This window comes from Chanos chanos, chromosome 8, assembly GCF_902362185.1.
Source record: "Chanos chanos chromosome 8, fChaCha1.1, whole genome shotgun sequence".
Lineage (NCBI taxonomy): Eukaryota > Metazoa > Chordata > Actinopteri > Gonorynchiformes > Chanidae > Chanos > Chanos chanos.
In genome coordinates, this window is record NC_044502.1 from 1502030 (window position 1) to 1520000 (window position 17971).

General features: G+C 47.0%; 1 protein-coding gene across 1 annotated transcript in view; it reads left to right on the forward strand.

Annotated features, from left to right (window-relative positions):
* The first annotated feature begins 1965 nt into the window (after positions 1–1965).
* Positions 1966–17971, forward strand: part of ppp2r5a (protein phosphatase 2, regulatory subunit B', alpha isoform) — a 49337-nt gene continuing 33331 nt past the window's right edge. Inside the window, exon 1 of the mRNA XM_030781374.1 lies at positions 1966–2918. Within this exon, the coding sequence (XP_030637234.1) occupies positions 2771–2918 (148 nt within the window). The 5' untranslated portion in view covers positions 1966–2770. The remainder of the gene's footprint in view (positions 2919–17971) is intronic.

A 17971-nucleotide genomic window follows, 5' to 3' on the forward strand; every position in this document is an offset into this window, starting at 1 on the left:
CTGACGGAAGGTCGCTCTGGTCTTACAGAAGGTCAGGTCAAAGGTCAAAGTCCGAACCGGAGAAGATTGGAACGCTCCTCCCTGGTTTTGGACGCCTGGGGCTCGATCAAGCCGTCGACCTCATCGCGGAAACGACCAAGTCTAGTTTTTACAGCGTTCGTTTTTCCTAAGGAACCAGTTCGGTAAACACACGGTATAAACTGTATACTCTGTTGTTATATGTATGTTTTTAGGTTCTTCAATTTATTGTTTTTTTTAAAGGAACTCTTTCTCAGGTTTAAAAACTTACAATTTTTTATAACTCTCAGATGTTTTGATTCAAAAAGTAATTCTAAAGATGTCGCTGCCATCAGTTGTTATATATCTAAATATCACTATGAATAGATTATTGATTTGTGTATATGTACATAAACCTCTGCCTGGTGATTTTTTTTTTTCTCTTTTTGTAAATTTATGTAAACCAAACACTGATGTATCTCTCCCTCTCTCTGTGCAAAGCATCTATTAAATCATACTACTGGTGTCTTAATCTTTTTTCACTGTGAAATAATTCTGTTTATAGAAGACTAATCTATTTTTAATATCCAGAGTGGTTCAGTCAATGCTTGACATTCACGTTTTCAAATCAATTCATAAAATGTTTCCCGCAGTGGAGATTACAGGCAGTAGTGGTTGTGGTCCAAAATAAATTATGTAATAACAATAATGAAGTCTTAAATATGCCTACCTACCTGCTAGCCTGAGACTTTTGGTATGGATGTTCTACTGTATAACAGAAGTAACGTAATCCTCTTGTGCGAACTCGTGTTAAGTCAGGAAGGTCATTAAGAGACTAATGAACCATGTTTAAGCCTTATTGTATTTTTTATTCTTTATAGTGGGCTGAATAAAAATGAAATCAATACTTGCAGAACAGAGATTTAAATAGCAGGTTTAAATACAGACAGGGAACGGGATTTAATCGTTTACATAATTTACATTTTCAAAAACTGAGATATAAAAACGAGCCCAACGGCTATATTTACACACACCCGGATAACTTCTAACTTCTAACACCCGTATAAAGAATCACTGACCTTAAGGCGTTTTCCCAGTAAATAAAACCGGGATTAGGTGAGGGTTACTGGAATCCGCCGATCATTTCTGTGGCATCCAAAGGCTGGTCAAGTCACTGTCGTAAAGCGGACACCCGATGATGTCTGTGCAATGACAGTATGCCGGGGTTAACTTGACTGAGGTGAGATAAGATGGGTAGATGCACTTGTGAAGAAATCAAATGTAAGTAAGAACCAAACGAGAGAGTCAGATGAAGGGCTAAGAACCGCAGTCAATTATAGATGTTACAGTTCCATGAATAGGCGCAATATGACCAATCACTGGCGGTTTTGCACGAGCTAAAATATTGCACACGCGTCGCATTTTAATGTACAGGGCTATACTTAGCCACGTGTTTTTAAATCGTCTCGCACCGCTTTTGTCAGACGCAGGCAGAGTTAACTAATTACGAAATACAGTGTGACAAAGGGTTCATGGTGCACATGCGGTTTTCGGTTTTTTTACTTTGAGTGTAATTTATTTATTGCTGTGTGACGAACTGTCATGGAACCATGGCTGTAAGTGTAAGGCAAATATTACAGTTTTGTGTCGCAGCTGCATCGTGGTTCAACGTATCTCCCATTTGCTGCGTCTCATGAAATGCATCGATCGTCCTTTTATGACAGCAAACCCATCTATTTTTTGCACCTCTGAATTTCAATTGGGCCTTAACCCTAACTTTTCATTGGTTTCTGTCCACAAAGTGACGCGCAGAGAACCCACTTTTACCATAATGCTATTGGCTAAAGGACAAGTCCCTAAGCTCTCACTAGGCGTTGATTGGAAGATCCAGTTGTCTATCAACTACGCTTTTGCACGACACAGTTGTCTGTACACAAGCTCGGAACCTTCAACGACGCAGCAAAGGGTTGGTTCTTCGGGCTAGCAGTTGTAAGCTTTCCGGCGTACATGGATAATAATCGTTTTTTTCTTTTTACCAGTATAACTCTTTTCATTCACTCTTAGCGCTGAAATTGGTAGGTCTGCAGTTCTAAGTTATTCGTCATAAAAGCGAACCTTGTTCTGTCAGACTCGATCTCATTGTGGTTGCTCTAAACTAGTTGCAGTTGCTCTGCCTGGACTGTCAAACTTGCCGGAAAACATTTCGCCAGGGGATATAGCCTATATGACTTTTTTTTTCTCGGAGCGCAGCTGCTTGCATTTACGAGAAGGCGCGGTTTAAAATATGACGGCCGAACTTTACCTTTTGCTCGATACCTTCTTTGATGGGACATTTTGAAACATTTTATTGGGAGGAACTTTGTCGTTTTTTTTCTCCCCCCCTCTTTTTTTCAAAACACACTTACTCCAGTAACCTGTGGATCACTCGACAATGGAACGGCAACGCAGCCTATGCTAGACTGAACTGAGTAGTTTTGATTATATGGTTCAGTCGTTGTCAGGCAAATGTCATTGAATGTCTCGCTGTTAGAGGACTTACTGATACGGTCAGTTTTGTAAACAGTTAAGTGAACCCTAAACAAACGCGAGACGGGATGCGGGTTGTCTGCAAGAACTGTTAACTGAGGATCAAATAAGGAGAGGTGTACGCCATCGTGTCAAGCCGAAAAGCGCACCTTTCATTTTCATGCACCTAAAATAAATCCTTGGAACGTCGCGGCTCCTCGTCGGGAGCACTAGTCGAAATATACTTGGTACAGTTTTCTGCATCAAAATGTCGGCGATCTCCGCGTCGGAGAAAGTGGATGGGTTCACGAGAAAATCCGTGAAAAAGGCCCAGAAACAGAGAAGATCCCAAGGCTCGTCGCAGTACCGCACACAGAGTGCACCTATCGAACTCTCACCCCTACCGCAGCTCAAAGGTAAGAGGATAACAGACCTCGAAATAGTCGCCGTGTGAAATCAGCGCGTCCATTGAGTAACATGGTTGGGCACAGAAATATGGTCCTGTTGCATGGAAAGCTATGGCATAGCAGTCTACCCAAATTCTACACAGGCTCAGAAGAAATGTGTTCATTCGATTTAGTATTTAAGCGCTTGTCTTTTTGACAGTTGCCCGCAGGCCTAAAATAATGCGTTGGTTGAAGGGGTAGGTAGCGGTTGAATATTTTTAAGTGGCGACTGTGTTTTCACAGATAACTGGAGCTTAAGTGCATGAGCACCGTAGAACAAATTGTTTGCTGTCAACATTCTGCTGAGATAGGCGAGACTTTTGTTTTCAGATGAGGGTAGTGATGTTGAGACAACTCACAGTGACCCCTATAATCGTGATAAAATAATGCCGCAAAAAACCGAGTCGAGTTAATATGTATAATGTCCGGGTCATCATTTTTATAACTGACGCAAACGTGGGCAGACTTTTGTTCCAGTCGCATCTTCATAGAGACAGAGCAGAGGTGACTGTGAGAGTCGGACAGCAGACGGTGTTTTGGAGCGATTTTTTTTTTTTTTTTTTGAGTGAACACGGAGGACTCAAATTGCTACTCGAGTCCTTTTTAAAATATCCGGATGGATTGCTGGCTATTTGGATCTCACTCAGGCTCTAACAGGTTACTACCTCGTGGCGGATTAAGCTCGTGCTCTTTTTTCCCCCCATATTGGAGCAAGTAGTATGTGAAATGTCACGAGAAATTCCCTGAATTTTGAAATGCCGAAAATTCCAGTTGGGTCTTTATATTGTGTGTTCCACCCTTGTGCACACATCCACCTGGCCTAGGTTCTGTATGTTTCTTAAAAAAATGTGTACATCAGCATTCCTAGTAATGGCTCGTGTTAATGATTACGAAAAGGATGTGTCATGACGATACATTTGTCATGAAGATACATTTGCAGTGACTAACCCTAAAGGTGAATAAATGGAAGAAAACGTCTGAAAGTTTCGCAGACTGTTAATTCTAAATAGACGAGATAGCATTTTGGATGATAGGGTAACTTTAAAGTGATTGTGTGAGTAGGTGACGGTTTGGGTGGAGTGTTAAGGTAACTGCCGCGGTATTTGAGTGGTACGGAAAATGTTAAGTGGTACGCGTTACTGAAACCATCCCTAGAGTTTGTTCACTTCAGTATTCAAGTCGGGGCAAGTTGATCTCACTGTCTCAGGAGGGGAAACAGACGCTAGCAACATTTCAACCGTGTGAGCCATTATGAAAGCTCCTGATTTTAGCCAAGGCTCGGTTTGTTTTAGTATTTACAGGAGGAAAATAATCCTAAAATGACATCTTTTAAGAAGAGAATATATCAGATTTGTGTGTGGTGGGGGGGGGGTTATGAATAGGCTGCCCAGATTGTTGAGTCTCCAGTGGTGATTGACCTTTTGACCCCCTGCACATGGCTGGACGGGGGCCAGAGTGAAGAGACGCGAGCGTTGACCTGGTGAGCAGGTGGTGGAGAGCGAGAGGGTGACGTACAGCTGTGAGTTCAAAGCAGGGTCGGCGAAACTTCAGTGGCTGACCTCAGAACAGTGTCAGTTTGAGTCAGTTCCTCAGGACGGTCTTCACGTGGACTCCAGATGCGGTGTCCCGTCCCTTATGAGGGCCTGTGTATTGAGCCCTTTTGCTATGGACTGGCTCAGCCGTGTGAGACCTGCAGGCAGCGGGAGAGGGGGGTGGAGGGGGGTTTATGCTCATTCAAGGGGGTGTCAGGGTCCCCCAGGTGCTCCAGACACCCTGTCAGAGCTGACTGTGGGTCAGGCCTTCGGTCGCCCTCAGAACTGACAGACTGTTTTGACACTCATCATTCATGGGTTTGATTAAAGAATAAAAAAAAAAAAAAAAAGGTGCTTGAATCAGACGGCAGGAGACGAGAAAAGATTCGTTCTTCAGAGAGGACCTCTCGCTGACCGCTGAGTCAGAATCTCTGGTCTGTGAAAACAAAAAGGTTGATCTGATTCTGGTCGTGAGAAAAGAGAATGTCGGCACAGAGAGCTCTGATTAGCCAAGACTTTGGTCAGGGCTTTGATCTGTGTGGTACTTGTCTGTGTTGGTAATGGGTTTTTTCTTGTTTTTGTTTTTTTTAAGCTCTATTCCTGTGTGTTTGGTCTTCGTGCTCAGTGCAGCCAGATGAACACCAGTATCCAGACTTTGGGACTGATTCTTTCAGGTGGATGGAGTGATTCAGTTCAGTTCAGGTGGATGGAGTGATTCAGTTCAGTTCAGGTGGATGGAGTGATTCAGTTCAGTTCAGGTGGATGGAGTGATTCAGTTCAGCTGGATGGAGTGATTCAGTTCAGCTGGATGGAGTGATTCAGTTCAGCTGGATGGAGTGATTCAGTTCAGCTGGATGGAGTGATTCAGTTCAGTTCAGGTGCATGGAGTGATTCAGTTCAGTTCAGGTGCATGGAGTGATTCAGTTCAGTTCAGGTGCATGGAGTGATTCAGTTCAGTTCAGGTGCATGGAGTGATTCAGTTCAGGTGGATGGAGTGATTCAGTTCAGGTGGATGGAGTGATTCAGTGCGATTAGAGAGACAAGTGTAGGGGGCCAGTTTTCACTGGAACCCAATTCAGACAATCCCCCCATTATTTGAATCTTTTCGGTCAAAGCCTCAAATCACGTTTATAAGTGTAAAACCTGCTGAAAGAGTGCTTTTTAGTTTGCCGCGTAACCTAAAATGACCAGGACTCCCAATTTTTCCCCCCCTTTGCCTTTGGTTTGATGCTCATTGACGTCAATGAGAAGTTTGCTGCTCTGGCAGTCGTCTCTCGGCGGGAACAGGGTGTGCGGCAGCCCCAGCTCAGAGAAAGTGAGGAAATTATTAACGCTTAACTAGTGTGTGCTTCCCTTTGGGCCATTTTTCAGCAGTAATGGTTTTACTGGTCGGGAAAGAATGTCAATAATCTGGTTGAGCAGAAACAGTGGCTGCTTTGCCACTGGCAGAACTCACAGTGCGTCTGAAGGTTAGAGGAAGGGTAGACTGTGTGTGTGTGTGTGTGTGTGTGTGTGTGAACCTGCTTTTTTCCCCTTCCAGATTATTTGTCCTATAGATGTGAATTTTGATAGATTGTTGTGGTGAGGGTTCTCATACAGAGGCTACTGTAGGTACGAGTCTAAGCCGTGGAGTCTGACATGGTCGGAAGCAGCCACAAACATTTACGCAATGATTAATCTCATCTCAGAAGTGCCAGGCCAGATTATTGTGTCAGATTGCTAATTCAGGCGACAGAGAGCGGTGGTCACACACAGTCAGACGTGTGTTTGTGTTTACTGTAGGGTTGTCCACAGTAAAGGCAGGTATGCGAGTTACACTTGGATTGCTGTGTGTGCGCACATGTATGTGCATGCGTGTGCATGTGAGTGTGTGCGTGTGTGCATGTGTGTGCGTGTGTGCGCGTGTGCGTGCGTGCGTGCGTGCGTGTGTGTGTGCGCGTGTGTGTGTGTGCGCATGTGTGTGTGCGTGTGTGTGTGTGCGCGCGTGTGTGTGTGTGCGCGTGTGCGCGTGCGCGTGCGCGTGCGCGTGCGTGTGCGCGTGCGTGTGCGCGTGCGTGTGTGTCTGTGCGTGTGTGTGTCTGTGCGTGTGTGTGTCTGTGCGTGCGTGTGTGTGTGTGTGTGTCTGTGCGCGTGTGTGTGTGTGTCTGTGCGTGTGTGTGTGCGTGTGTGTGCGTGTGTGTGCATGTGTGTGTGTGTGCGTGCGTGCGCGCGCGTGTGTGTGTGGTTTTGCCGTCTCTTGGTGCGGTGGAATGCAGTGAAGAGGCCAGATCTGAGATCAGCAGGCCAGCGTAGACACAGAGCCAGCCCCAGCGGGCTCCTGACACGTTCTGTCTTGTGTGAAGGTGTAAGAACTGGGGTAAATAGGTAGAAGTGTAGGTGTGTGTGTGTGTGTGTGTGTGTGAGACTCAGAGGCAGAAGGTGTGTATGCTCTGTATATGGTAGTTTCCGTGCTCTGTGGTGTATTGTGTGTGACGGTGTTTAAGGCGGGACAGCTGTATTGAAAACACATTGCCTTCCCATGGTAAACTGTTCAAAGCTCAGACATCCACTGCCACACACACACACACACACACGCACACACACACAGAGTGAGGGGGAGAGTATACTACACTTGTGGAAAGTTGACAATGCAATCAGTCAGGGAACCACGTTACGTAACTTAATGACAGCCATGGTTCTCTTTGTCTTTCTCTGTGTGTGTGTGTGTGTGTGTGTGTGTGTGTGTGTGTGTTGCGCCCTGCTGCACAGTACAGAAACCCTCTTGCCAATCTTGGGATTCTTCATTACCAGACTCTTAAACTTAATTAAACCTCCACTTCTCATTGTTAGAGGCCTGCAGTCTGCTCTCAGTCTGTTACAGGGCTGTACTGAGTGCCTTGTCCTGTACCAGTCACTCTGTGAGGGGGGGATCTCCTGTACAGGTGAGACGACCAGATGTGAAGACTGAGCATATGCAGATGTGACATTCGTTTTGGATTCGTGTGTGTTGCTGTAGAGACCTGTTTCTTTCTTTCTTTTTTTTTCTGTTTTTTTTTCAGACTGCAGGTTCCTTTGTTCAGAATTGTCCTGAATGCTCTGTGGAATGCACAGAATGTATGCATGGCAGACAGCTGACGGACAGGACTGTGAGACACTCCTCTAGAGATATGGGTGAAGTTGTCGATTTACCCTGTGTGTGTCCAGACTTTGACTGGCTGCCGTTAAACGGGGGAGAAGTATGGTGGTCTAGTCTTCTCCTCCTCTGAAAGTCTGGCATTGCTGACTTTACCGAGCCCCAGGTTATCGCAGTGATGAAATGCTACACCGCTTTTACACACTTTATCTGCAAGCCAGGAAAGCTTAAATTTTACACACACACACACACACACACACACACACGTTAAAGTTCTGTCAACAGTCTGAGGTGTTTGTACTACCTGTGTGGAGAATGTGTGTGTGTGTGTGTGTGTGTAGTATTGCATATTCTTGGGAGTGTGTAAAGAGATGAGAGGGTGTGTGTGCCTCCAGACCGGCCCAGCCCACATATTTTGTCTGTGTTTGTTTGACACTGAATAGTCTGATATCTTCCATCCGTGTAACGTGGAAATCAGTCTTACACGGCCGTGCCAGAGCGCTCCTTTAAAACGAGACAGGACTCCGACTGATCTCAGATCAGTTATGGAAGATAAGCCATGTGATGTTGCTGTGTTGTGTACACTGATACTCAGGTATTCACAGTGTTTTTACACTGATACACTAGAGATGTTTGGAGTTGGAAGAGTTTTTACCCATGGTGCTAGGATTTTAAAAATTTCTTACACTGTTGCCAGAGTTTTTAAGACGTTTCTACACTGATATTGAAGTTTTTAAGATGTTTTTACCCAGATGTGCAGGGTCAATAAATAATAATTGAGAAGTTAATTATGCCCAGTGAGGCATAACTGCTGTGATGTGTGTGTGTGTGAAGTGAAGCCCAGTTCTAATTTTTGTGCTTGCAGTATTTGACAACATGATGCATAATTTGTCTGTTTTGCTTTTCTTGGTCTTTGGATTAATGACTTAACGGAGGATTTGTAAGGCTGATTCATATAAATAGCATCCGTACTTTGCACCCTACGCAGTCATTGTTAGAAGTCAGAGATGAAAAAAATGCAGGAACCCTGTTGTTATTTTCTGCGTCACTGAAACATTCTTGTTATTTTTATCCTAAAATGCTCAGGACTATAGAATATCTCCTGCTAACCCATTAGTCCAGTCAGTCCAAAATGCGACGCACACCTTCTAAGGAGTCGTCTCTTTAGCAGCTAATAGAAGTTGACATTTAAACCAGACGACTGCTGTAGACCAATCGTTTTGTTTGGGTGTGGCCTTCTTGATTAAAAACATGCAGAACTTTTGAAAGCGTCCGTTAGACAGGCTTAAGAATGGCAGGTCTTGATTGAGGTTGGTGAGTTTGGTGAACGGGCTACTGCCTGGTAAGATGTGGGTTCAGGTCACCTTGAGGTGGCAGGGTCGGACTAGACCAGTCCACCAACCAGTCTGGCTCTGGCCACCACATGCCAAATGGGTTTGACTTGGCGTTGCCTGTCGGATCAGAAGTGGCTGTGTCTCTTCAACACGTTGTGCAGTTCTCACCGAAATGGTCCAGATGTTGTGCTTACAGTGATGAGGCAGTGGGTCAAGGGCCAGAGCAAAGGCTAAGGGTGAGAACATCAACCACGCAGTGACAATGTTGATGGCACTTCTCCAACCAGTTTGAAATTTTGCAGGGCGTGTCTTTATGTTCATGAGATCAGAGCCTCCACTTTCTCAGCTAACCCGTCTGTCTGTCTGGTTCAGTTTATGGCCGCACTGACATACTCGGCCCTTCCTGTTTTTCCCTGTCGGGCTAAACCTCGGTGTCGTGCATGCGTTTGGTTTCAGTGTCAGTGCAGACCGTGAGAGATGGCACAGTGTTAGACAGGAGCATTTCTCACTGCTCATCTGTTTGGACTCTGTAATTGCAGCTGACAGCTATATTTAACATTTCTTCCTGTCGAGTAAAACACTGGAAATTTCCTGCTCAGCGTGAGGGTTTTTTTGGGGGGGGGGGGAGCTGTGTGGTTTGAGGCTTGAGTGTCACGGGCCGTAACTAACATGTGAAAGGTTTGTTTTGCGTTGTCCTCGGCCCTGTGGCTCAGTCAGGCAGGCGGAATTGTTTACCATCACGGCTGTGTGAGAAACATGCCAAAATGATGACTCACCGGGAGATGGACCCTGTTGCCATAGCAACCCCAAGCCTGAGGGGGTTTAATGGCAACTCACAACTGGTTTGAATGACAGGCCTGTGTCATGTGATTCATCAACATGGTCTGTGTGTTTGTGTGTGTGTTTACAATATAAATATACCTGTAAATATATACGTGTGTGTGTATATATACACATCCACATCACACACTGTTTGTGTGTGTGTGTGTGTGTGTGTATTTTGCAGTCTGGAATAGCACTTTCAATGGCGACTGCGCCAGTCGACGTGAGTGAAACCTCCTGCTGTGTCAGGCTTATAAGAGAGCCCCTGTCAGTAACCAGTCATTATCAGTGTCGGCGGGGGGGTTGTGGGTGTGCCCCCCCCCCCCGCAGGAAGACGCTCGACTGTATTTCCTCTTCCCCTGGGCTCCAGTTGGCACGCATGGCGCAGCTGGTGACGGACAGCTGGGCACGGCCCAGATGCAGGACACACAGCTGCACTGCCTGACCGTGAGTTCCCTGGCCGTGTTACGTCGGCTAGACTAGGGGACGTGATGTTTTGGCCGTGTTACGTCGGCTAGACTAGGGGACGTGATGTTTTGGCCGTGTTGCGTCGGCTAGACTAGGGGACGTGATGTTTTGGCCGTGTTACGTCGGCTAGACTAGGGGACGTGATGTTTTGGCCGTGTTGCGTCGGCTAGACTAGGGGACGTGATGTTTTGGCCGTGTTGCGTCGGCTAGACTAGGGGACGAGGTGTTTTGGCCGTGTTACGTCGGCTAGACTAGGGGACGAGGTGTTTTGGCCGGGCGGCTGTTCCACAGCCTCTCGGAGTTGGGGAGAGTCACTGAAAAGGCTGGGTAGTACTCGACCCTCCCTGCTGTCGCTGGTTGCTGCATCAAAGGCCACCTGTTGGCCTCTGGCGTGACATTACATTCATGCTTTATACCAGAGCCAACAGCTGTCGCTGTGAAAACATAAACAGCCTCTATATAGCTGTCCAGTGCAGCAGAGAGCGGCTCCACACGCTCGGACTGAGGCAGGATGACTGCACTCCCCTGCACTGTCTACATTACTAAACATCCTACACCACATCACACACAGCCTTATACTGGCAGGGAGTCTGGGTTTAGTTTCTGCGTTTAAAACATAGATGTGGAGAGCCAACATTGTGGACAGCATGAATGAATGACACAAAGTATCAGTCGAGTTTGGGGCCATTTGGGTGCACTTTGATGAAGATGAATAGATAAAACCCCAGTAGTTTGATGGAAACAAAACAGGGTATCCTGTGTGTGAGTGTGTGTGTGTGAGTGTGTGTGTGTGTGCAGGAGTATGCAGAGAAACAAACACAGAGGTGATGAATCCTGTGTGTGCGGTGTGAGAGGACAGGGGGCCCTGGGCTCTCATGTTGAAGTGCTATCGGTGTGGTCCCACAGTGAGTGTCGCCATGACAGCGTTATTAGTCAACGACTCTCCGTGTCTGTGTGGGACCGCAAACGTAATTAGCCTGTGCTCTGGCTTCTCTCCTCGACTTTTAGATCATTTACATACAGTTTATTCTTAGCCCACTGCCACTCTGCAACACACAGGGACACAGAGAGAGAGAGAGACACACAGAGAGAGAGAGAGACACAGAGAGAGAGAGCCTCCAACGCTTGCATGGGTGAACATTCATTTCGATGTTCAGTGCGCTCCGATTTTTCCACCAGTGGAATAAAACATAGTGATGACTAAAGGGGGGTGAACAGGTGTCCGGTTGACGGGCTCGTTTTTTTGGCCAGAAAGCCCCCCCCTGAGACATGGAGAATGTCTGACGCTGGATGTCAAAGCGGCGAAACCTGCGTCACGGGCCTTTAAGGAGAGGATTGCTACGTGTTTGGAATTGTTCAGTACCTTTAAAAAAGTGATTATGTCTTAAGCGGTGCTGTTCTTTCATCGACGCGCGATGAGCCGTGTTTTTGAGATTAGCCTGTGTTTGTCATTGTTTTAAAAACAGAGCAACATGTTCCAGCTGCCCAGGTTCTGGTGAGAGCCGTCGTGTTTCTGCAAAGGCTGACAGTGGGAATGTCAGTGGAGAGAAGGCTGTCCGTACAGTGGAGCGACCTGGCCGGGTTTAAGGTGTGTGTCAGCAGACCCCTCCACGGGGGTGTGCTATGTGTGTTTGATACCTAAATCCCTCATCTCAAATTTAGTCTCCCTCTTACCGGTCAGCGTTCGGTCAGTTTTCTGCGAAGACTTCGCTCCCAGACAAGACAAACGAACTAATGCTGCGCTCTCGGAGCGGAGACCCCCTTTCGCTTTTTTTGTAATCCCACCCCACAAACACGACACTTCCTCCACACTCCGGAGGATTTGCTGATGGTAACATGCTCTGTAATGCCAGGGTTGTTCCTTTTGAGGAGAACATGGTGTTCCGGATGCTTCTGCCAAAAGCCTCGTTCGATTATATGCTCAGGCACCTGACCCCTCCAGACACGTCGCGACCCACCGATGATGAGTTTCGTGTTCGGGGATCCGAGCCGAGGCGGGCGTCATCTGGTAAAGGAGATTGGCATTCAGGAGAGCGCTGTATTATCTCTGCACAGTTTACGCTCTCAGCCAAATGACACCTGCTCAGCCAAATGACATCTGCTCACACACTGGTTATAATTACGCCACTTTGCCATTTCCCAGTCCATTTCCCACTGGTTTTAGGAGATGCAGTCGCCACTTAGATGGCTTCACTGGATATTACAAGGACTTGGATTGTCTTGGATTGTGTTTTGTGATTGTGCACCACTGGAGTGTGGTGAATAACGCAGACTGCAGCTGCTATAAGCGGCAGGTTACCTGCCGTAGTTCACTGGTGTGTCGTGTTTGTTCAGATTTTCAGATGCTCTTGTGGATCAAGCTGTGGTCACGGTGTGTGTGTCTGTGTGCGTGTCTGTGTGCGTGTCTGTGTGCGTGTCTGTGTGCGTGTCTGTGTGTGTCTGTGTGTGTGTGTGTGTTCTGTGTCTGTGTGCGTGTCTGTGTGTGTGTGTGTGTGTGCGTGTCTGTGTGTGTCTGTGTGTCTGTGTGTGTGTGTGTGTGTGTGTGTTCTGTGTCTGTGTGCGTGTCTATGTGTGTGTGTGTGTGTGTGTGTGTGTTGAGTGAAAACAGCCAGCCGCTTCGGCTCTTCCCCGCGGCGATACCGCCATCGGCGTGACTGAATCCCAAACACGCTTCGAGGCATGAGTGGCCCAACCGGTTGGGTAGGACCAGGAAATGAAAGTGAGTCTCTGCAGTTTGGCCATCGTTTGTCGAAACTCATCGCTCACAAGGTTCCCGCTGAAGATCTCCGGGTTCTCGGAACTTACGCTGAAGACGCCGGCGCCAAAACCTCAACACAGACGTGACTCATCGTTCCTTCACGTACACAGCAGCCAAGAGAATACCTGTTCTTAAACACGCTTAATTACACTCACATGTGGCGTGTGTTTAAACATGATCTGTGCAGTCATTTCCATGACCTTCAACGCTAACGACGACATTTCTATCCATTTTCTCTCCTTTTCTCTCACATACTGTCGACCCCTGTGCTCCTGTGGTTTATGAGCTCTCTTATCTTACCTGGATTTAAACGGTAGGTGGAGGGTGAAAAGTTCAAGGCCAAAGATCTAAGTACCGTGTAGAATGGGATCTTTGGTGGACCGATTCCTCAGCCGAAAAAACCTTTAGTTTGGCATTTCTCCATCGAGGGTGGGGGTTTTTGAACCAGGAGCCTAGCCACTGGACATACCAGAGTTTTGCTTGTAAATGTTTCAGATTCTTCCTTGGAAATGCTACTGTCTTTTTTTTTCAAGGCGTTTTCCAAGGTTCATGTTACATTGTATACATTTGATCTGGTTCGTTTTGGTTTCACGTTGCAATTTCGCGAGCGCACTAAGCAACTTTGCATGACATACCTACGTCCTGTCCCGTCATCACCTACGTGGGCTGCGTCTCCCTGTATTTGACACTGAATGCGACCCAGGTTGTCATAGAAACCGTCCTTCTCATTTGTCAACGCACCGTTTTGTCTGATGACATCACGCACCTTTACACACTGCTGCTGCAGTTTCTTTATCTCTCTCTCTCTCATACACCACTCTCTCTCTCTCTCTCTCTCTCTCTCTCATCCTCATACACCTCTCTCTCTCTCTCTCTCTCTCTCTCTCATCCTCATACACCAGTCTCTCTCTCTCTCTCTCTCTCTCTCTCTCTCTCTCATCCTCATACACCAGTCTCTCTCTCTCTCTCTCTCTCTCTCTCTCTCTCTCATCCTCATACACCAGTCTCTCTCTCTCTCTCTCTCTCTCTCTCTCTCTCTCTCTCATCCTCTCATACACCACTCTCTCTCTCTCTCTCTCTCATCCTCTCATACACCTCTCTCTCTCATCCTTTCAGAAAATAAGTTATGAGTCTCAACATTTCTGTGGATTTTTTCAAGTTGACTGGATGTCTTCGTTGGGTCAAATTACAGTTAAATACTTGGTCTCCTCTCCCCATGTGCTATCGCGGCTCATTTTGACTTATGTTCCGTTTACGTTGTTTTGTCTTATGTTATCTTATGTTTATCTTTTTCTTCTTCCATTGTTCAGTGGGTGACGAACCATCCAAAAAAGTGTTTTCACACTGCAAACGAACCGAACCGTGGTTCTGTTTGATCCAGACCGAACCCACCTCTTTTCGTGGGACCAAATTTTGGTCCTTTGGTCTGGACCGTGGTGCAAGGCACCTTTCACACCGGCTGTTTTGGTTTGGACCAAACTGAAAGGTCAGACGCTCCAGACCAGACAAGCTGGGTGTGAAAGCACCCTGATAGTCACATCGCTGCTCCTCTTCTCTGGAGCTGAGCAGCCAACAGCGTTTCACTGCACAGAGAACATCACTGCACAGTCTGTCTTACACAGAGAACATCACTGCACAGTCTGTCTTACACAGAGAACATCACTGCACAGTCTGTCTTACACAGAGAACATCACTGCACGGTCTGTCTTACACAGAGAACATCACTGCACGGTCTGTCTTACACAGAGAACATCACTGCACGGTCTGTCTTACACAGAGAACATCACTGCACGGTCTGTCTTACACAGAGAACATCACTGCACGGTCTGTCTTACACAGAGAACATCACTGCACGGTCTGTCTTACACAGAGAACATCACTGCACGGTCTGTCTTACACAGAGAACATCACTGTACAGTCTGTCTTACACAGAGAACATCAGAGTCTGTCCATCTGTTGGTCTCTTTCTCTGTTCATTTAGACTGTCCCTTTCTGTGTGTTTACTTTTTGATAGCTGTGGCAGGTAGAGGGAAGACTGTGTGAGTTTCTTCAGTGTGTGTGTGACTGGTTTTACTATCCTGTGATGTGTGTGTGAAGTGTCATATTCATGGCAAACCTCACATTTCACTGTGGTTCTCCCCTGGAGTTTGAAAATTAAAGTTCTTACATGAATGAGATTTGCCGAACCGCTTTCCCTGTCAGACTTTCATCTTCATTACAAACACAGTTCTTTATCCCGCAGTACAGAAGGACTTCCCGCAGAATTTAATGTCAGGCTCTATTTAAAACCCTTACAGTGTACGGAAACACTGACATTACTCTCTCTGTACGCGCAGCTGACTGTTATTATGACTGAATCATCTTGTTCAGCAGTGTTTCATCTGTTTACAGGTCAGCTGCCAGTGTGTTAGCCGGTGTTCAAACAGAAAACATGTGCCACCATAATGCAACACAAAATATGCTGTCCAGCTACTTTCTCTGTCTGCCTGTGTGTGTGAGAGTGAGAGAGTGTGTGGGTGTGTGTGTGGGTGTGAGAGAGAGTGTGTGTGTGTGCGTGCGTGCGTGTGCATGCGCGCGTGCATGCGTGTGTGTGTTTTCTGTGTCCTGACCCTGTATCTCAGCGTGTTCTTTCCAGACTGCAGGTGTTTTAGTGTCTGTGTGTTGTAGCAGGCAGGTCTCAGGTCTTCACCGGGGACTGAACAGTGGGTATGAGATGTGGGACCCGCGGGCTGGTAGCGCCCGCCGGTTGGCCCTGTGTGGGAGGGGCATGAATGCTCAGACAGCCACACTGGCACAGATATAACTCTGCTTTCGCTGTTGCTCTTGCTCTTGCTGACTGTTGAGAGACGCATTTCTCAAGCTTGGTCTGGTAAAATCACGCCTTGTCTTGTTTCGTAGGTGCAGCACTGTTCCTGTTTAAATTCTGATCTGTTAACCCTTGATGTTCCGATTCGGCCTGGGTCAGTGTCGCAACACATTTGTCAAAGTAGAGAAGTTTCCGAGGAAACCCAGAACCTACACACGCTGCTACACACACTGCTTTCCCACATATGAGTTTAAGGCCACCCCCCCCACACACACACACACTTTTCCTTTTTTTTTGTGAGCGAAGGGTTAAAAACAAAAAGAGAAAAAACTTTTTTTCAATTTGTGAAATAAAGAACGGATGGAAATTGCATCAGCCGAGTTTCTCTGATGTTAGAAAAGAGAATTTGGCTAAAAAAAATGAGTGCAGCTCTTGCACACTGTTTCTCTTGTACTGTCTAAATGTGATTCGCTTCCTTAAATGTTGAACTGATTTCGATTTTGTTGCCACAGCGATGGTTTTCGGTGCGTCGGAGGTCGGTTGCCGAGTTTCCGTTCTCACCGTCGGCCGGGCGGGGCGGGAGAGCGAGCGTGCGGCGGGTCTGTCGGTCAGAGGTGACGGGCCTCTCAGAAATGTTGTCAGAAAATATCAGACTAGTCATCTGACGGAGCCGGTCATCTGACAGCAGGCCTGCATGCCGAGGTCCGCGTGGAAAAACAGTCCCTGTTTGTGGTACGCGTCCGTACGACGCGGCCGAGGAGTTTCTCACGAGATGTTCTCTGTGTACCTCTCTTTCTCGCTCTTGTTTGGCCAAAATATCGATTCCCGTGCTTTTCTCTTGGGAGCTGAGCGGCACACGCGGTTTAAGTTTACTGTGAACACATGTGAAGGAACAGTGATGGTCTGGTGTCCTCCGGCAGTGGGAAGAAGCTAAAGCTGTCCCAGGTGACGCGTGATGGTTTCTCCAGACCCTGACAGGGCCTCCGTGGCCTCAGCATGTGATTAAAGTGAAAACTCTGGAGGACGTCTGTGCTGGGACATGTTGTTGAGTCTGTGGGAAACAAACTACCATATCTCCTTCATCTCCTCTGTCAGCGGTGCAGAGATGTTCCTCCTGCTAACAGTGGTGGTCCCGAACATCGCACGCAAAACACCGCTGTGTTGGTCAGAACATGTGACGGTTAAAACAAAACCGAAAAAACTGATGGTGTAGACAAGAAGTCAGAAAACATGTCCTCTCGGTCTGCCTTCCACACACGGAATTCTCTGGTCGAGGACTACCGTCCACTCTCTCTCGACGGTGAGCGTGATGAAAATCCTGGTGGTTCTCCTCTCTCTCACTCCGTTTGGTTCTTGCCCGGCAAAGCAGAACAGCTCAGTGCCTGTCCCGGCCCAGCACATATCCATGACCAGTGAGCAGTGCCTAGGCACTGGGCAGGGACTGGAATGGAGGGGACCTTACGCAGCGTCCCAGTCTAAGTCCACAGACGTTAACCCCACGACTGCCGGGACAGAACGGAACACAGCTGTCCCAGCACAGACCCCTGTAAGAGTGTGAGGCCAGTGACCTGTTGGAGCACATGTGGGAGAGATGGTTTCAGACAGCTGTGTTACTTCACCAGTGAAAATCTCAAGTGAATCTTAAAAAAGAAAAGAAAATCCCATTGGATTTAATGTTTAGCAGTTTAGAAAATGAGTCAGTGGGTTGACTTGTCACACATAGTGACAAACCCAGTGTAGTTCACGGGGTAAATTGTTTATTAATAGTATGTGAATGATAAAGATAAAAAGTGGGTGGAGAGGTAGTGGAGGGTTTGGGGTCGGAGGAGCGCGTGCCCGTGTCGGTGGGGGTGAGGGCCCAAAAGGGGGGGGGGGGGGGGGCATCTCTGACACTGAACTTTTCAATGTTTAAACATTTTTAAGTGCAACACAGCCCAGCTCTACCCTCCTAACGTTTTGTTTTTAAATGTTGACATTCTCAACTCTTCAGCTACGTGCACAAAGCAGAGATTTCCATGTAGGGGCCGTAAGTCATGTCCTTTCTTTTATAGAGACCTTTTCCTGTTCTTTTCTTTTGTTTCTGGGTGGGGTTTTTTGTGTGGTTTTTTTTTTTTTTTTTTTATTTGTTCCACACGCTTCACAAACCCAGTGGGCGATGCTGATTAGCTAAGTTAGCATGATAGTTATCAGC